The sequence below is a fragment of the Trachypithecus francoisi genome, unplaced genomic scaffold (genome assembly GCF_009764315.1).
Source record: "Trachypithecus francoisi isolate TF-2019V2 unplaced genomic scaffold, Tfra_2.0 Contig01461, whole genome shotgun sequence".
In the NCBI taxonomy this organism is placed as follows: domain Eukaryota; kingdom Metazoa; phylum Chordata; class Mammalia; order Primates; family Cercopithecidae; genus Trachypithecus; species Trachypithecus francoisi.
Window position 1 is genome coordinate 11,198,428 of NW_022681433.1, and position 21,454 is coordinate 11,219,881.

The window sequence follows — 21,454 nt, forward strand, 5'->3', positions numbered from 1 at the left end:
TTGTCCATATAGGGTTTTGTTGCTTAGCTAAAGTCATCAGAGGCAACCCAAACTAACATTTTACAATGTCTCTTTCAAAGGCTTTGACAGTGCTTCAGATGGAATGTTTATTTGATTGCAAATGTGAATAAATAAGGAATCCAGAAAGCAGGTATATGGTTATATTAAGGCAAAGAAAGTGCCCTACAGAAAGATCAACCAAGTTGGGCGTGGTGGCTCAAACTTGTAATCCCAGCACTTTGGGAGTGGATCACTTGAGGTCAGAAGTTTGAGAACAGCCTGACCAACATGGTGAAACCCTGTCTCTACAAACATTAGCTGGACGTGGTGGTGCAGGTCTGTAGTCCCAGCTATTCAGAAGACTGAGGCAGGAGAATCGCTTGAATCCAGAAGGCAGAGGTTGCAGTGAGCTGAGATTGTGCCACTGCACTCCAGCCTGGCAACAGAGCGAGACTCTGTCTCAAACAAACAAAAAAAGAAAGAAAGAAAGAAAGAAAGATCAACCAACGGAACTGAACACATTAGAAAGGGTTTTATCAATGCTTAACCTTTGAGAGTCCGTTGGGTAAATGTCTGATGAGCAGACTGTTATTGTTTTGACGTGACAGCCTCTGAACAGTCTGGCTTACTGGGACTGATACTGAATTATCTTCATTTATAGTTGTCTAAAACAAAACTTGCCAGTGAAATAAAATTTGAGAGGTAAAATCAAAGTTACAGTGACTAAAAGTGACAGGTGAGCCAGTTGCAAGGAATGCTTGTTACATGCACATCAACCAAGATGATGTAGTGGGAGTCACACAAAGCGTATAAACTCTCCAGGTACTCGCCAACACACAGACTCAAATTTGAGTTAATAAAGGAACAACAATAGCAGCACCATGTATGAATTTAGAACAACTCATTAAGACTACTGTACCTGAAAACAAGGGAATTTGTTCTTCCAAATCCTAAAACTAAGGACTCTGTGATCTCAATGCTCTCTAGTCTCATCAAAGGCACCAACTGCTTTAACAGAACTCCCACCGATGGGGTGCCTATGGCCTGAAACAAGTTGAATACAAGTGAAAAAGAGGTAACACGGTAACGGATGGTTCCTTTAATCAAAGGATGGTTCCATTATAACAGTTTCAAAGTACTGAACCACATCCCAAGGCACTGCCATCATTTCAGGAAACACACACACACACATACACACACACACACACAACCCCACAAATTTAATACAGCAAAATGAATGCAATTCTCACCTGGAACACAAATTCTAAAAAAAATTTTTATAATGGTTTTCTTCTTTTTAAAACCATTTAAGTCTACAAAGCTACCTTTAACAAGATAATTTCTTTAATCAAGGCATGATTTAAAGGTGAATACTTGGTGAGGAGTGACAGAAATGTAGTGTGGTGTTGTAGGACACAAACCAAACCTCAGGGCATGAATAAATAGAAGTCACTCTATGGTCTTAAGTAAGTTTCTCAACTTTTCTTTATCTTTGGTTCCCTACTTGTCAGGGAGGAGTAATAAATTATTCATATAAACACTCAATGGAATTTAGAAATGTGTAGGATGAAAATCTGATCCCATAATACTCCAGATGGCAGGCACAGTGCAATTTGCACTGTGAACTCTAGACAAACAAGCTAAAAAAAAACCTTACAGAATAATTCTTCTGAAGCATGTCATGTCACCTTGTTATCGTAGCTCACTGTACCATCAGGTGTGGTCGCCATTATTTCTGGAGTGGAAGCTCTTAAGTGTCCTGGGCTCATAATACTGGGTTTTGCAACTCCAAAACAAAGAATTAGGTAATTTCTCCACAAAGTGACATAGTTGTCTCCACTGCCGGCAGTGCTGGTTTTCTTGGCATTAATTGGGCTACTAGAAATATGGAGTCAAAAACAAGAGTGAAACTAAGTTCTGGATTTTAAATATCACTTATTAAATAAAGATCATAGGAAGTACTCAAATAGAGTTGAACAACTGTCGATTGAGAATGTTATTCAAAGAGTATCTGCATTGGATGAGAAGTCAAACAGAAGAACTTTAAAGTATCTTTTACCATTAAAAGTCTGAAATTACAGACTTAGACAATCATACTGATTATTGAGGGAAAAAACCACTAGCTTTAGACAAATTTTTTTAAATGTTTTTACTCAATGTTAAGAATTCTCTAGTAGGAAGTTCAGAAATCGGGATGATAACATCCCAATCTCTTGTACAAAATGAAAATTTAAGAGGGCAAATGGAAAAAACAACAGGGCAGAGGAAAACACAAGGATCCCTTACTTTGGGTCCACCAGAGGCATCACCGACTGGAGTCGAGTGAAGGCATAAGGCCAGGCATAGCTGAGGGCTGTGGGGCAGTGCTTGGGTAAGTTCTCCTGCCGGAGGAAGCTGAAGAGGCAGAGGACCCATGGGTCTTTGACAGACTGTGCGAATATCCAGACATGGGAAGGGCTTTTCACATCATAATGGCTATTGACCAGGACTGCGTTCCATTCCACCAACCACTGCAGATCCACATTGTGGGTGAGTGGTAATGTTGCCTGTAGGTACAAGAGGTAGGCTGTGAGTTAAACCCGAACTGAAGTTATCCCTCCTCAACAGGGCTCAGCCTGAATACTCATTCTTGCACAGTGCTTCTCCTGAGTGCACTGGGCTGGCTTTGAATCTGAAATATCAATCCTGCACCTACCACATTTGACCTTGGCGTGTGGTCATCAGTCTTCCTATGATAGATGATAAGCAGCTTAAGCGCAAAATTTAAGAACTTGGATCATATTTTGACAGGTTTATCGTCACAGAGCACTGCGTATCAGTACACAGAAGCTGTTCACTAATTATTTGTTGAATGAACATATGACAGTAAATTTAAACTGAACCATGGATTCACTATTTTAAAATTCTGAAAAGTTATTCATCTCTGAGATTCACAAATATGTTTCTTTCATTGTAATTAATACATTCTTAAAGCTATGATCTTCTCTCTTTCCTTACACTAAAATATCTTCCCTTTGATTTAGAGAGAGGGCTAAGCACAATCTCTTTTATGAAGGGCATTCTACTGACAGTTTTTGAGATAAGATACCTACATATTCTTATTTTATGTATGATGTATATATGTATGTATGAAGACAGAGTCTTGCCCTGTCACACAGATTGAAGTGCAGTGGTGTGATCTTGGCTCACTGCCACTTCCGCCTCCCAGGTTCAAGCGATTCTTGTACCTCAGCCTCCCGAGTAGCTGGGATTACAGGCACACGCCACCATGCCTGGCTAATTTTTGTATTATTGTTTAGGAGAGACAGGGTTTCACCATGTTGGCCAGGCTGGTCTCGAATTGCTGACCTCAAGTGATCTGCCTGCTTTGGCCTCCCAAAGTGCTGGCATTATAGGCGTGAACCATCACACCCGGCCAAGATACCTACATATTCTCACCCTATGATAGCAAGTCAAAATAAAAATCTCTTGAAATCTCTTGAAAGGTAAACATCTATATTAATAAGTTCTTATATTCCATTTTGTTCTCTTTTAAGTCTAGATACCAAAGTTCAGGGGACATCAATTTTCAAAGAATCCAGCTATTGTGCCAAGAGAGGACACTGCTTTTATGTTTGTTAGACATGTAAAATGATAAGTTTATCTGTTGGGTTTATGAGTTCCCATGGGTAAGAGTGTTTTAATATGGCCTCAATGGTCAATAGGCTGTAAGGGGCAGAGATGGAGCTGCAGAGCCTGAGAGATGAGATGGCAACATAGGCTCTGTCCAAAGCCTGTGACCTGGGAAAATTACTGAACATCCCAGAATCTCTGTTTATTGAATTTATGACTTGGGAATTATAATGTTGATCTCACCAAATCTTTCAGTGAATTACATGAAGTAACAGCTGTAAAAACACCTGGCACAAAGCAGGCATCGCTTTTCTCCCATTACTCTCTCCCCGTTTCTGTACATCTTCCTAAGTTCAGTATTGCTGAGCTAGTTACCCAGCTTAAGATTTTGGTTTTGGTACACACAGAACAAAAGTACATGAACAAAATATAAAGTGTTATCTGTAGGCAAGCAGGATACGTACATTAAACAAAGCTTAATATTCCATTCCATGTCAAAACAATTTGAAATTCTAAAAGAGGTAGGACTATTTCACTATAACTGTTAAGGTCTGCAGTACCTGGCTTACAGTTTTAGTGTATTATTATTACGAGCATAAGCAAGAACAGGGCCACCAAAAATAGGAATCTGGGTTCAATCAAGTTAGAAAAGGCCATGGAGAGCTCCGAAATGTCTTCAGGTTTTGTATACATTTATAATTATCTGACAAGTATCTGCACATCAGGCATCAGCAACATCAGTAACATGGATTCTGCAAGGAGTCTCAGCTCTGCCCTGCCTCCCTTCAGCTATTTAGCCCAAATTAATGCAGATTCTGTTATTATACTTTTATTTTTAAAGTCAGATAACTAAAATCAGTTTAAATTTCCCTTCTACACTTGTTCAGGAAATTGAAAGTTGCCAATGTGCTTTAAAAAGGAAGAATGTATTTGTGTAGCAGATAAACCTCTCCTAGGTTCAGAGTCCAAACCTGGGAAGGAGAGTTCGAGAGCCCAGACTTGACCCTGGGCTCTAAAACTCTCCTTCTGAGTGACTGTGGACTCCTCCCTTAACATTTTTGAGTTTCAGTAACTGTGAGAACCAAATCAAATAATGTGAAAGCATTTTGTAAACTATAAAGTACCACATAAATAGAAGTTACATATTAAGTATAGTATTAATTGTTAAGTCTAATATTAAGTGATAAGTACAATGAAAAAGGCAAAGTAATTTTCCCTAAGAATCCTGAGCAATTCTTCTTAAAATTGTAGTTTACAAATATTATCTATATTCCTAAGACCCAGATTTTGTGTGAAATTTATCTGAATGTCTCTTAAACTAACATCTGAAAAACTAGTCTTATCTTCGTAAGTACCTTTGGGTCAGTTTACTAATCTGACATAAACACCCAAATTATTCCACATAATTTTTCATTGACTCTCTACTTTAGATAGGTCCAGAGCTTTTAAGAGCCATTAATTGGAATCAAATGTGTACTTACTGAATCCGAAACTGCTACGTGAATAAAACTTTCCAGAATGGAAGAACTTAGCTGATCCATGACATCAATCATCGGCCTGTCGTCATCCTGTACAAAGGGGAGGCGATTACTCTCTATGGGAAAATGAATCCTCCCCCCCCACCCCACCACCTTCGTCTGATGCACGAAGCAGGACAGCTTGCGAGACAGCGATAAGGATCTTCTCACAGAAAAGTGAGTGCCTATAGGGTGGAAGGCAGTGAGTAAAACTCCTGTGGTTCTGAGCTTCATCTTTCAAGTTTAATGGAAGATAATTAGAATTCCAGTTTCACTTTGTACTGAAAAGACATATACCTGAATTTCAGACTCATACATCTACATGAGAATCTACCAGCACCATACGTTATTCACTACGGTGTTCATGTTATTAATTTCAAGAAGTAGAAATCCTGCAAGAACATGCTTTGTTAGACCACCAACTAAAATGCTACTTATTTTAAGTCATTGGTCTGTTAAAATAACTGATAAATTGTTTACTGTGACTGAATTTTAGTCCCAAAGAAACCAGACTGACAACACACTCTTTGTAGTATCTACATAGTATATAACAATTTGATATAATATGCAAATTGGAAAGGGCATGAGAGAGTATCTAAGTGAAAATGCTACATGAATAATATCATAAATATATTTATATATCATAAATAAATGTATATATTTATAAATGATATAATTTTATATATCATAAATTCATCCATTCATTTATATATTATGAACATAACCTATGTAATGAATATATAAATGAATATTCATTTATTTATATATTATATATTCATTTACCACCCTTTATTATGGAGAAATTTGAAAATATAAAATTATTTACTCAAAAACCTTATAGAAAAGCCTTAGAATGTCTCTATTTGTGTGTGAATGACAATGATTTAAAAAACATTATGGCAGGTCAAAGAAAACAACATATGAGGAACATCCCTGATGCAGTCTACTGGATTAACACTTAAGAAGTGGGGCATTAGAGCCATGTGTATATATCTGTTGTTGAATTTTGGCTCTGTTACAGTCCAGCTGTTGATTTTGGAGAAGGCATTTAACCTCTCTAAGCCTCAGTCTCAGTATCTGTACAATGGGATAATAACCAAATCAATCCTTAGGTTAATATGAGGGTTAAATGAGATATTATGTATAAAGCACTTAGCACAGTACCTGACACATACATGGTAATTATTATTATCATTACTTTCATAATTACAAACTTGATGAAGGTTTGCTAAAATACAGCATGTTAGAGATTCATTTACCAGATGCCAGAGATGTGGCCCTGAAATATATCAAAAAGCTATCTAAAGAAATGTGAACAGAAAAGACTGTGAAGTTGAAAATATTTTATAAAGACAGTGACTATGTCAAGTATTATAAAACCAAATTAGTTATTTTTAAAAGAAGAAAATAGAAAGTGATAATTTTCTAAAGAAGTATATGACATGAAAAGCTGGTCCTTCTTTCATCAAATTATGCACTTGGTTTGGCCACCCATGCTACTTGCAAGAGAGCAAGAAGTGTTTTCTGTGAACCAGGTGTACAGCATTTGGCCAAATGTGGGGTGTTAGCAGGCATTGATCACATGTAATAATTGGCTTCCTTCTCCCATTTCAAGAGGACATGTTTTTTGTGAGGCCATTTTCTACCATCATCAAGATTAAACATCTTTCAATTTGCCAAACTGGCACCTTGATCATTTCAAATGAGATATATTATTTTTTCCACTTTATTCTCTAATATAAAGTAATAATATCTTCTTAATTAGATGTGTGCTGAACACTATGGAGGAAATGATCCATAGCCTAAATTAATCTTAAAATTCTTCACTTCTTAGCAAAGTAATGTTCCTGGAGAACTGGGATTGGTCTTTTCTATTGCTTTTAGAAAATATGACTTACATCTAGTAGATCAAGAATGCTATTACAATCGTTTAAAACCTAACAATGAATGAAAAATGTGACACCACATGTAACATAAAAGTACATGAAATAGTAATGCATCATTTGTACTTTTTAATCTAAATTTCAGAACAGTTGAAAGTAAGAAATGGAAAAATTCAGAGGACAAATCCATACCTCAGGCTGTCCCAGGGCAACAAATAACGCTCGAATTTCCTTGAGTATTAAAACGGACAGTTTGCGTGTGGCCACCTGGAAACTGCAGAGTAAAACCAGAGCAAAACCTTCTACAGCGTGGAGTACACTGCAGTGGGGACCTCGTTCCGACTGAATTCTGTGACTGGAGCCATTTGCAATGAGCTGTTATGAATAAGAACAACATTCTGTATTCAGCAAAATAACAATGGAAGAAGAATAAACTCACGTTTTATATATCTTTTGCACGTTTGACCTTGTAAATGTTAAAATAAATGACAATGGTTTAGAACCAGACATGTCTATGAATGTATTATTATTATTCATGAAATATCCTAGATCCCCTTCTGTCTTTCAGATCAATTGTTAGTGGAATACAATCAACCATCTGTTACTTCTGATGAAAAATAACTCTTCAAAGGCTATTAATGTTAATAAAAACACAACTCCTTTCATCTTTACCACTTGGTATTACACTGTATATACAATCAAAGTGGCCAAAGTTGTTATTTAAATTCTCCACAGACTTTTGGATACTATTAAATCAAATTTTCAAACATTTACTTTCTATTTCTCCTTGCCTACTTGTTTGTATGTTAGATTCTACTCTAGGTTTTGCACAGGTGTGTGATGGATTCTGAAAGTTCCCAATCCCCAACCAAGTGAATCTAAAGTAAAAGCAAGCCAGTCAACAGGGAAATTTCCACCTTCATTATTGTTTTCCCATTACAAGCACATATAATCCTTGGTTTCCTACCTATCATGTGTTGGCGTGTCTACAACACAGGGAAGGGAGAAGGAGCTGAATGTCATCTCTGGGGTTAGCCTCTCAGAAATCCCAGCTGTTCCCCAGATGCTACTATACTGCCGTGAGCCTCCACAGTCTTTAGACTCTCAGTTTCACTCTTCTCCATCCAGACCCCTTTCTCCATCTGCTCATTGCCAATGCCAAGTTCCCACCGCCCTGGTTCTCCTCTGACAACACTCCTCAATGCACTCTGCAAAATGTTATCACTACCTTAACCATTTAGGACTGAGACATGAAAGGATAAACAACAAGACTGCTCTGTCTTCTCCGTGGATATTGAACAAAGCAACCCAGATGTTGCTGGCTAAAAACAACTAGTGGACAGTTGACTTTTATATACCTATATCCACCGCCATGTCCATATCAATATGTATATCCATATGTACATCCACACCTACATCTACATCCACATCAATATCCACATCTATATCCACAACCCTATCCACATCCCTATCACATCCACATTTACATCCATATCCATATCTACATCCACACCCACACCCACATCCATATCCATGTCCACATCAATATCCACATCCACATCTATATCCACTTCTACATCCACATCCACATTCCTATCCACATCCATATCACATCCATTTACATCCACATCCTATCTACATCCACACCCACACCCACACCCACATCCATATCCACATCCCTATCCACATCCACATCCCCATCCACATCCCTATCACATCCACATTTACATCCATATCCATATCTACATCCACACCCACACCCACATCCACATCCATGTCCACATCAATATCCACATCCACATCTATATCCACAGCTACATCCACATCCACATTCCTATCCACATCCATATCACATCCATTTACATCCACATCCACATCCTATCTACATCAACACCCACACCCACACCCATATCCACATCCCTATCCACATCCACATCCCTATCACATCCACATTTACATCCATATCCATATCTACATCCACACCCACACCTACATCCACATCCATGTCCACATCAATGTCCACATCCACATCTATATCCACAGCTACATCCACACCCACACCCACACACACACCCACATCCACCTCCACACCTACATCCACACCCATGTCCACATCCACACCCACACCCACACCCACATCCACATCTCTATCCACATCCATATCACATCCATTTACATCCACGTCCACATCCACACCTACATCCACATCCACAACCACATCCACCTCCACACCTACATCCACATCCATGTCCACATCCACACCCACATCCACATCCACATCCCTATCCACATCCATATCACATCCACATCCACACCCACACCTACATCCACATCCACATCTACATCTGCATCTACATCCACACCTACATCCACATCCACACCCACATCTACCTCCACACCTACATCCACACCCACATCCACATCCCTATCCACATCCATATCACATCCATTTACATCCACATCCACATCCTATCTACACCCACACCCACACCTACATCCACATCCACATCTACATCTACATCCACACCTACATCCACATCCACACCCACATCCACACCTACATCCACACCCACATCCACAATCCACACCCACACCTACATCCACACCCACATCCACACCCACACCTACATCCACACCCACCTCCACATCCCTATCCACATCCATATGTATATCCACATCCTATCTACACTCACACCCACACCCACATCCACATCTACATCTGCATCTACATCCACACCTACATCCACATCCACACCCACATCCACACCCACATCCATAGCCACATCCACATCCCTATCCACATCCATATCACATCCATTTACATCCACACCCACACCCACACCTACATCCACACACACACCTACACCCACATCCACATCTACATCTGCATCTACATGCACACATACATCCACATCCACACCCACATCCACAACCACACCTACATCCACATCCACACCCACACCTACATCCACACCCACATCCATTCCCACATCCACATCCACATCCATATCACATCCATTTACATCCACATCCACACCCACACCCACACCTACATCCACATCCACATCTACATCTACATCCACACGTACATCCACATCCACACCCACATCCACACCTACATCCACATCCATGTCCACATCCACACCCACATCCACATCCCTGTCCACATCCATATCACATCCATATGTATATCCACATCCACATCCTATCTACATCTACACCCACACCCACACCTACATCCACATCTACATCCACACCCACATCCACACCTACATCCACACCCACATCCACATCCACACCCACACTCCCATCCACATCCAGCTAAGTCCCTGGACTGTAGTCATTTGCTCTTACAAATAGATATGCAATCATACTTCTCTGCAAAAAACAATTTCTATTCCCTAAATGACCTTGTGAATGTTAACAAGTCTAACCTGATGTGGAATATTATGCTCTGAGTTTCTTGGTCACAATTAATGCCCGTGGAAGAACTAAGGCCCACCACCAGACAGGAAGTTCTTAGGTGGCTGGAAGTAAGAATTCTAAAGGTTCTAGACTGCCTCTCATTCACATATATAGTGCCTAAAAGAATATAAATTCAGCCGGGCATGGTGGCTCACACTTGTAATCCCACCACTCTGGGAGGCCGAGGCGGGAGGATCACTTGAGGTTGGGAGTTCAAGACCAGCCTGGCCAAGATGGCAAAACCCCAATCTCTGCTAAAAATACAAAAATTAGCTGGATGTGATGGCATGCACCTGTAATCCCAGCTACTCGGGAGGCTGAGGCATGAGAATCACTTGAACCGGGAGGCAGACGTTGCAGTGAGCCGAGATCATGCCACTGCACTCCAGCTTGGGCAACAGAGTGAGACTGTCCCACCCCACAACACCAACAACTAAAAAGAATATAAATGCATGGGTAAAGTGTGAAAATCACCTCCGAATTTCTGATTTTGTTGGCTTGTTCATAGACTTTTCCTTGTGTCTGTATGACTAGTTTCCACTGGGTGAGCAGCTGCAGCAGCAACTTCAGGGACGAATCAAGGAGTGTGTGATGCATATCATTTACTTCCCGGAGCAGGAAGTTGGTAAAGCCAAATAGTACATCTTCTCTCCAATCTGAGAAGTCAACAAGTAAACCCTGAAGAGAATTTTGTGCAATATGTCGCAATTCATCATCCATATGAATAGAGAGCCTGTGAAATGAATAAAAGATAATAACATCATTTACTTTATTAACTGGTCTTCTAGAGCTAAGAAGGAACATCTATTAATATATATCGCTTCTACTTGAGTCTGAAAATGGGTCTCCCTTATTTTTTGCTTAGTAAATGACTTACATAAATACTTTTTAAAAACTTCTAATTTGGCCAGGCATGGTGGCTCACACCTGTAATCCCAGCACTTTGGGCGGCTGAGGTGGGACAATTGCCTGAATTCAGGAGTTCGAGGCCAGCTTGGCCAACATGGTGAAACCCCGTCTCTACTAAAAATACAAAAATTAGCTGGGCATGGTGGCACATGCCTGTAGTCCCAGGTACTGGGGAGGCTAGGCAGGAGAATCGCTTGAATCTGGGAGGCAGAGTCTGTGGTGAGCCAAGATCGTGCCACTGCACTCCAGCCTGGGCAACAGAGTGAAACTCCATCTCAAAAAAACAAAACAAAACAAAACAAACTTCTAATTTTAGAATTACTGAAGCACTGCAAAGATAATACAGGGTTTTCTGATATAGTGTTCTTCTGGCCTCCCGTAATGTTAACATCTTATATAACCATGGTACATTTAGCAAAATGAAGAACTTAATATTGGGAAGAAGCTATTAACTTTACTCAGATTTCACCAGTTTTCCAATGATGTCCTTTTTCTGTTTCAGAATGCAATCAAGACATCACACTGCATTTAGCTGTACTGTATATGAACACTTTTTAATACATCACTGGCTACAGAATAAATTAGTATCGAATCCTATTTTTAAGGATGAGGAACCTGAGTACTGGAGAAGCTAAAGGACTCATCCAGAAGCTCAGTATAAATGAGCAATCGGCGTAAGGCCAGTGGTCCTAAATCGGTTTTGCTCCTTGGGATATTTGGCAATGTCTGGAGACATTTCTGGCTGCACACCTTGGGATGTGGTACAGGCATCTCTCCAGTGGGTAGAAGCTAGGGATGTTGCTAAACACCCTATAATGCACAGGACAGTTCCCTGTGACAAACAATTTTCTGGCCCAAAATGTCGATAGTGCCAAGGTTGAGAAATTTTGAGTGAGTTAACAGAATTCTAGTGTATCCGTGGTTTAATCTAGAACAACACAATAATATTAAATCTTGACATTGGTAGGATGGATTATTGCTTATCTATTGCTTTACATATTCTTTCATTTATTTAATAAGCAAAGGCTTTTAAGAGACACCTTCGTAAGATTCAGTCATTATATGCCCTGTGTACAGCACTTAGGATATTGAGTTTGGTGTGGCTGTGTCTATTGGGTGAGGTGCCTGCAAGAGCGAGGTGTGAGAGAATGCTGGAGAGGAAGCAGATGCAGCTCACTGAAGGGTCTTCGGGCCACCTAGGGAGACAACACAGCAGGGAAGGGGTTCAGAGTGTGGGCTCTGGAATCAGAATGCCTGGATCAGTGTCTTGCCTCTGTCGCTTATTAGCTACGTGACTTCAGGCTAGTCACTTAATCTCTAAGCCTCAGATTGGTGAAATGGGGATACTAACTGTAACTGCATTCCATAAACCTGTTGTGAGGGTCACTGAATTATCCATGTGCAATGTTTAGCACCACACAGATCACAGAGTAGGCACTCAGTAATGTTAGCTATTATTAGAAGAAAATGAATTGTATCCTGAAAGTTATAGGGAAATAAACATGATTAGATTCACTCTTGAGAAAAGAGAGTCACGCAGGAAAGGGAGAATGCCTTGAAGAAGAAACAAGGCACAGGCCACCTAAGAGGTCACTGCAGTGACTTAAGCAACAAGTGGTGACAGCCTGACAAAAGCAGAGAAGTGTGGTAGGGCACGGGCAGATGGAGGTCAAAGACATTTAAAAGATAGAGTTTCCAGGACTCAGTAGCCTGCAGGTGCTCAGTGTCAGACAAGTACGTGGCTGAGTCGATGGAGGCTCCATACCCAGGGCAGATATTATCCCCAACAAATAGAAGACAACGTTGTGGCCCAGAGTGGTTAATGAATTTGCTCAAAATTAACAAAGGGAAGAGCTAGGAATTCAATCTAGGACTTCTAATCTTTAATCCAAAATACTTCCCACAAAACAAGCCTGGCACAAGTCACCCCAGTTATCACTCTCAAATAGATAGTATTTCAAAAGCTTGATAAGATAAGCAAACTCTTGTCTTATTTTCTAAAACTTAAAGTACACCAGTTGGTCCAGTCTGACAATATAAACTAGGTAAAGAGTTCTTTAGTTCACAGATTTACACTAAGTCAGGGAATATATTTTCTGTCTCAAAAGCATCCAAAGTTCTAAACAGACCCTGAGAAGGAAGAGCTAAGCTAATTTTTCAGGGACGTCTCATACAATTAAATCTACAGTTCTTAAGTAGTTGCTGAAAAAAGAATGAGAAGCCTTTAACCTGGGCTTCCAATCTAGAATTGTCTGAAACAGGAGTTTTCAAACTTTCTTTATATTTCATTCAGCAGCAGATCTATCTTTTTTTCCAACAGAAGTTTACGTAGAGCTCTGTGGTGGTGAATTTTATGTGTCAGCTTGGCTGGACCTCGGTGCCCAGATATTTGGCTGACATTATTCTGTATGTTTTTGGATGAGATTAACATTTGAATCAGTGGACTCTGAGGAAAGCAGTTTCCCCACCTCATGTGGCTGGGCCTCATTTGACCAGCTGCAGGCCTGACTAGAACAAAAGATTGGACTCCCCTGAGCACAAGAGAATTCTGCCGCCTTTAGACTTCATCTGCAACATTGGTTCTTCCTGGTTCTACAGCAGACTGCGTTTGGATTCAAACTGGACACTTGGCTCTTCTGAATCTCCAGCCTGCCGGCCTTCAGACGAGAATGGCAGCACCTGGCCCTCCTGCATCTCCAGCTTGCTGGCCCCCCACGAAGATTTTGGACCTGCCAGTCTCCATAACTACATGAGCCAATTCCTTACAATAAATCTCTTTCTCTCTATATACATCTTATTGTTTCTGTTTCTTTCTGGAGAATTCTAATACAAACTTCAATATATAGATACATAAAACCTGAGTCACTCTGGTTAAAGCTGGGGGTAAACGGCTGGAAGCCCACCCATTTGGGGAGAATACACTCCTTCACTGGCCAAGCAGCTGAGTCATCTCGGCAGTCCATAGTTTGAAAACACTAGTTTATGAAAAGCACTTGAAGTCATTTCCCCATCTTATGTTTATTATTCTAATTTACTATATTTAGACCTGTCTATGGTCCTGAAGGTCTTAGAAAATAAGCTTCCATAGATAACAAGCCACCATTTTTAGGACAGGTAATAGTTTAGTAACCAGGAATTGCAGACACTACATAAATGTTAACTGATAGTAATGACAGTGGTCACAATTTTGTGTCTCCCGCAAAATTCATATGTTGAAGTCCTAACTCCTAGTACCTTAGAATGTGACCTTATTTGGAAATGAGGTCATTGCAGACATAATTAGCTAAGTGAAGAAGAGGTTGTGGGCCCCTAATCCAATACGACTGGTGTCCTTATAAGAAGCGCACTTTTATAGACAGACAAACACAAGTGGATAATGCCATATGAAGATAAAGGCAGACATCAGGGTGATGCTTCTACAAGCAAGGGATGCCAAAGAGTGCCAGCAAACTACCAGAATCCAGGTGAGAGGCTTGGAGCAGATTCCCTCTCATAGTCTTGAGCAGGACACAACCCTGTTGACACCTTGATCTTGGACCTCTGGCCTCCAGAACTGTGAGAGAATAAATTTGTGGTGTTTAGGCCACTCATTTTTTGACACTTTGTTATGGCAGCCCTAGCAAACCAATATAATCATGAAACCAGGCAAGAACCAAGGACGAAAGCCATGTCATGGTCTATTTTCATGAAGCCTTTAAGTAAGGGCCAACACTTTCAGCTTTCCAAATGAGATTGATTCTACTCTTCATCTAACTTTGCTCTCACGCACAATCTGCAATCTAGAATCTGTTTTAACTTCAAACGCACAATGCAGGATCATTTTCAGGACTCTTGGAGCCCCAAGGCAGTGTAGTCCTTGCTATTCCTGGTGGTCATGTCTCTTAAAATGACAGTATTTACCTACTCTACCAGTGAAAGGCTCAAAAATATTCCTGGAGGATGAACACCAGGGAGGGGAAAGGGCTTCTGGGATAGAAGGCTCAGCTGGTTATAAAAGTGGAATGTTTGTAGAAGAAAAAGGCCCAGACTGCCACAGAACTGAGACTGAGAGGAAATCACCTATCAAGACGAGTCTGTGGGTAGCAGGTGAGGGGTAAGGGGAAGAAGCTGTGAAAAGGACAAGGCTCCCTCCCTGTGTCTGTCCCTTGAAGCGTATAAGCAGAGAGCTGCCTGTGAGATACAGTTGCCATCTCTTCCACTCAGTTCTTCCTCATTTTTACTTTTATTAGATTTTGACCAGATAATCAAGATCTTGTGAAACACATGGGATTTTACATTATAAAGCAGGAAAAAAACCCCAAAAAACAAAAACAACAACAGCTATCTAAAAGGCAAAAGAAGGCTTGGAGTTAAATGAGAAAGATGTCCAGACATTCTGACTACCCAGGAAAGCAGCGTGGAGCTGGCCTGCGGATTTACAAATCCCATTAGATCTCCTTCTCTAGCAAGGATGAGGGTGAGAGACAGCGGTTCCCCCAACTGGGCCATCTTGATAGAGAAACTAGACCAGGAAAGAAAGAACAGGTCTCAACTGCAAACTAAACAGGTACAGTTATAATTTTAAAAACTGTCCTTTGAGAGAGTTTGGTGGCAGCAATTAAGAGAGAACAGAGAAACTTTAAGAGAAAGCAACTTGTGAAGATATCTGGCTAGCTTGGGGAACTCAGGCTAAATTTCTGATAAGCTGATTTGGTTCTCAGAAGCCTACAATAAAAGAAACCAGTGTTGCCAATACCAATTGCAGCTGCCCCTCCCAGGCAGCTGGGATCAGGAGCACCAAGCAGGCCTGGTGTGATTCTCACTGCTCATGTCAGAAAGCGAATGCACAGCTGTATTCTGCACAGGCCTGGGCCCTGTCTGCGGTGATGGAGAACAAGTGAGTGGTGTGATCACAAGGGCACGTGCTGCTCAGACAAGGGTGCTACTGAATAAGTCAGGACATGTCATAAAAAGGGGAAAAAATAGAACAAAGCTGCCTTCTTGGTTGGTCACCTCAGAAATATGACTTTTAACAGAAAACACTTGCATAAGGTGAGCTTCGGGTTCTGATGGAATCACCTCAGTAGCTTGTAATGTTTTTTACAGAGATGCAAGAAAGAAAAGGGGTGATTTCAAATTCACAAACCATATCCAGAAGAAAAGACAAATTAGGAGAAACACCTTCCTTTGAACTAGGCAAGATAAGCAAAAGCTTATTAGGAAGAAGTGCCCCACAATGTCACCAAGGGCAGTGGAGGAAGAAACACTGAAAGTGAAGCCCAGCAGACAAGGATTTCCAAAAGAAGGAGCTTGAGAGAGGTGGACTATTCACCATCAGGGTAGTTCACCAGAAGGGGTGGAAATTTCTTCTTGGAGGCTATTAAAGAATGAACCCCCATATATTTACAGTGGTTCGAACTACATCTCAACTAAAATACAGAAATATGACTAAGGGAATTATTGAGGCAATACATACAATTGAGACGAGTTCTCTTTCAGCTACTCCAAACAACTAACCACTTTCCACAACACAGGCATATGTGGAAAAGGGAAAGCAGAATAAATGTTTAATAATTTTTAGATACCCCAGAAGACTGTGGAATCTGTGTATGCATTATCTCAGAAGTTTCTACAAATAATAAGGAAACACCACATAAAACGTGTTTATGATTTTGCATAAAACCAATGACATTTGGAAAATTCTATAAATTTGGGAAATCAGATTTACCCTTCTGAAATTCAATGTCCTTATCTAAAAATAAGAATGAACATGTGCCCAGCTTATCTAACATAATGTATATGAAAGGCATTGTATAGCACGGTGTATGTTCTTTGAATGTGAAGATATCTGAAAATGATAAACTAACATTTGCTGAGAGCTTTTAAAGAGGAGGGTGAATACTGAACAGCAAGTCCTTGGTGCATGCAAGGTACTGCAGGAAGTGACAAGGACAGGAGCCTGTGGACTGCTAGTGAAAGCTCCCTCTTGTGGTCAAATGACAGAGCAGGAAACATCTAGGAGAGGAGAGCGAGAGAAAAAGATGGCGGCTGCCAAGGGGAGACAGCTCCCTCTCTGTCTGGCGAATCTTCAGGGATCACGACAGCTGCGCAGGTCAGGCTCTGCAGAGGATGGGAAGGAAGCACCCCCATGGGTCTTACCACGATGTCAGGAGGGGCTGTGAAGCTTCCATGGAGCCACATGGAAAGGTTCTCACACTTGGCTATTATGAGCTGGCTGAGCAATACATGTAAAGTAAGAAATCTAGTAGCTTGAAGAAGGCAGTTTTCCAGCTTCGTTGTATACACTGTTGTCATGTGCAACATACTAATGCATGTCTGAGGTGTGAGTGTCTGTGATATTCAGCCATTACTCAAAGGGCAGCAAGGGCCTGAGGGCAGTTGTGTGGGACATACAGTTGAAACTCCTTACAGGGAACTGAGCTGGGAGGGACGGACAACCTGCATGAACACTGCCCTTATTTTACTAATTATGAAAAAAATAAAACAAGTTTTTAAGTAAAAAAAAGTACCACGGATGTGACTGTGAAGTGTCAGAAATAACAGGTCTTACCCCTGTCTGACTAGACTGTATATTATCTCAGGTCAATTGAACTGAAGGCAACTGGACTGTGAGGGTATAAAGTGACTGAAGACTTCTTGTGTGGCACTCGAAACCCACATTTATTGCTATTGAATTACTTCACTTTTGTCCTCTGACCCTCTGGAGGAGATCTGAAGAGGCTCATTTTCTCACAGGTTATAGGACTCTATGTGCAGGTCGCTTACTCTAGTTATCCTTCCCCCCGAGGAGAACAGCCTCTGGCTTCTTTTGAAGCTTATTAAAAAGGTCCCTTCATAGATTTCCCATATAAGCCAGTCATTTTCTTGATTTCTCCCTAAGACTTAAACTCTCAGGAATATTTATTTGTTCTGTTCCCTCAGAGAAAAAAAAAAAAAAAAAAAGAAAGAAAAACAAAACAAAACAAAACAAAAAACAGCACCCATTGCTTTAGGCTTGGTAAGAATGTAACTAATAATAAACAGGATGCACTATAAATAGCACTAGCATTCCAACCACATCTGACAGAATTCCCTCCTAACACGCCTGGCACCAGGGTCTGGGGGTTTGGGCTTCACTGGATTGGGTTGTCAAGGTGATTCCAGAGGCAGGAGCCTCCCACTCAGACTTATGGCAAAATAGCATTAGAGACTTTACCAGAAAGAGAACACTTCATGCTGTTCAAAACACGTGGTACTTCAAAGGCCTTGGTGTATAAAATCACCAATTAGACTTCTATTGAATAAAGTGAACTTTCCTTCTACTTCAATTTAACTGAAAACTTTTTCCCTGCAGACGCCTGCTCTCTCTAACCACACGTCTTGTCATCTAGCCCTCTCAACAGTCCTAAGAGGTAGGCAGTCTCATTCCAATTTCACCAAAATTTTACCAAGGGAAAAGGATAGGCTTGAGCGTTAAATAATTTGCCCGGATCATGCAGGTAGTAAAATGGCAAAGGAATGTAGAGAAATGAAGTTCAGGCTTTTAGAGGATTGTTTTCTTCCGATTCTCTTGTCCTGCTTCCTCCATGTCTGTTGATGGTGGCCCTCTTTCTCCAGATGGTCATGAGGCCATGGACAGGGGCTTTTCGCTCAGCCACCTATGCTCTGGGGAAATACACGTCTCCTGGTCATGCCACCCTCTCCAATGCTGTCCACAGCAAACGGACAGGCTCTCCTTTATGTTTTCGGTAGCTCTAGCCCTTGTCTCACAGCTTTTGTCTATTCTCAGTCTCTGCCCTCATCCCGGGTGACTCAATATTAGCATGGATGATCCTTCCGGTCTTTGTCTCTCTTTCCCTCAACTTCCCCCAGCCCCTAAATCATCATGTTCATTATTCTTTGGAAACCCACTCTTTGTTCCTCCACAGGTCTTCCCCTTGCCCTGAACTGGAAAGCCCTTTTTGATCCAGGCTTATTTTTTCCTGTTTCCCTCTGCTTTCCTGCTTCCAGGGAATGTGCTCTTCGCTCATATTCTGGTTGCTAGGTCTCAAAAGGTACACCCTAAGCGTGGACTGGAAAGAAGAAGGATCCACGGCTGGAAGGCTGCTGATGACAGCAGAAAGAGGCTTACAGTCGTGGGTGACATTGGCAGCCAGAAGGTGGAAGGCTGTGGTCAGAGAGCACAACGGCTTGAAATCATGGTTTTGAAGGTAACAGACCTTCAGGAAGCCTTCACATCCAGCACTGTTCTTGTGCTAGTGGTGTCAGGAAGGAGGAAGGGAGTGGCTGTGTCCAAATGCAAATTAAAGAATGGGAAAGGGCAGTAGGTTCTAAAAGTTAGTACTAGATAGCAAGAGGTAATCAACAGAGGGGCCAAGCTGGCTGCTCACGTAAGAGAGGACCATGACCACAATAACCAGGAGACGTGGGGCTCCATAGGGACACTCAGAGCCTCAGGAGGCCACCAGATTATGTGCAGCCAGGTAGGGTGGGAGCTTGGGTTATTTATTTGAATATTGATGGGAAAGGTGCTCTCAGAAGGTCAGAGAAAGTGAGTAAACTAGGCTATGCGTAATGCATCATTCATTCAGTCAGCATGACTATTTGTTATCCTTCTCCAGGCTTTTCTTTTATTCTACCATAATCAGATTATAGAGCCTAAATTGACATTTTTTGTCATCTTGTTCCCCAGCTTAAAACTTCATCAGTCCAAATGCCTCAACAAGTACTTAAGATTAGCTGAAAATCTACCTCTTCAGTCTTATTTCCATTTCCTTTCATCAATGGGTTTGTAAACTATTTTCTCTTTTTTCCCCCCAAACCAATGACTTTTGTTCTTCCTCATTCCATGCATCCCATATGTCTAATAATTTTGCTTTCCAAATTGCACTTAGGTTATGTCACTTTTGATTTTTAAATTAAAGACATGCATAACTGTCAACTGGAGCTCCAGATCAATGTGAGATAACTAAGCTTACTAAACTATAATAATATAATTTCACTCAAAGAAAATAAATTTTAGGTTCTCATTGGATTGTGCATTGGGAGGGTGATAAATATGATTTTGGGCAGTTTTTTGAAGCACTATACTAAAACTAGTTTAGGATATCGACCACTTGCATTCTTGTCCCCCTGGGGGGCTGTGGGCCTCAGATTGGGTATCAGACTCCGAATGAACTCTTTTTTGGCCATACCCATTTCATTTCCTGGTTCTACCTCTGTGCCTTTGCTCATGTCTCTGCCTTTACCTTTTTGAACTCTACCTTCCCTTCAAGGGAAGTTCAAGTTCCACCTTCTCTCAAGAGTTATTTGTTGCCTTCCCCAGTCCACAGTAATCTCTTACCCATGAATCATATATCATATATTTTTTGTGCCATTAGTTTGCACAACACAGGTTTGGGTTGTTAACGACTTTACGTGCTTATGTATTTGCTTCTAAGTTGGATTTTAAACCCCTTGAACATGGGAAAAATAATTTTTAAAAATGTGTTTTCTCGTGCCCATACACAGTACCTCATTTGGTAAATATTTGTCCATTGTAAACTACCATTCTATTTTTTTTTTCAGGAGTCATGACAAAGGATTGAAATTAATTTTGGTCAAACAATGTTCTCACCTACCTAGCCAGCAAGTCAATAAGTTCAAGTTTTGACATCCCATCAGGAAGCAGTCGAGGAATAGCAGCAACACAGGTCCTGAAAAGATCTATTTTTGGCTTTCTCTCACCCCTAGAATTAGAAGACAAAATTTTAAAATAGGTCAAAAAGCTGTGAAAATAAAAACAAAATGAATTAAGTACGTGAACGAAGACTAGAATCCATGCCTTCTGAGTCATAGCCTGGTGTTAGCTCCATGTTATTCTCAAATGTTTATGCCCTTTGTAGCCTGACCAGTTCTAATAAAACTTGAAGTAATTTAAATGTAAGACAGAAGTATACATCTGAAAAGAAAAATGCTGATATCAATAGTATTTTACCTTGAGTTTACCCTTTAGTTGGGTCTAGTCAAGTTGCATTTAAAACACCAGAATCACAGAAATGGCTAAGTACATCCACATAAAGAAATGTATTTCATTCATTCCTACATTCA

General features: G+C 40.7%; 1 protein-coding gene across 6 annotated transcripts in view; it reads right to left on the minus strand.

Moving 5' to 3' along the window:
* The window catches only part of FRY (FRY microtubule binding protein), a 270,718-nt gene that overhangs the window by 118,399 nt on the left and 130,865 nt on the right, over positions 1-21,454 (minus strand). For all 6 annotated transcript variants that reach the window (XR_004443018.1, XR_004443019.1, XR_004443020.1 and 3 more), the window contains exons 17-23: positions 20,986-21,093; positions 10,952-11,210; positions 7,205-7,387; positions 5,094-5,180; positions 2,287-2,546; positions 1,689-1,878; positions 920-1,044 (exon numbers count right to left, since the gene is read on the minus strand). Coding sequence is in view for 3 of the 6 variants with exons in the window: in XM_033235758.1 (XP_033091649.1) it covers positions 920-1,044; positions 1,689-1,878; positions 2,287-2,546; positions 5,094-5,180; positions 7,205-7,387; positions 10,952-11,210; positions 20,986-21,093 (1,212 nt within the window). In the remaining 3 variants the exon portion in view is untranslated. The remainder of the gene's footprint in view (positions 1-919; positions 1,045-1,688; positions 1,879-2,286; positions 2,547-5,093; positions 5,181-7,204; positions 7,388-10,951; positions 11,211-20,985; positions 21,094-21,454) is intronic.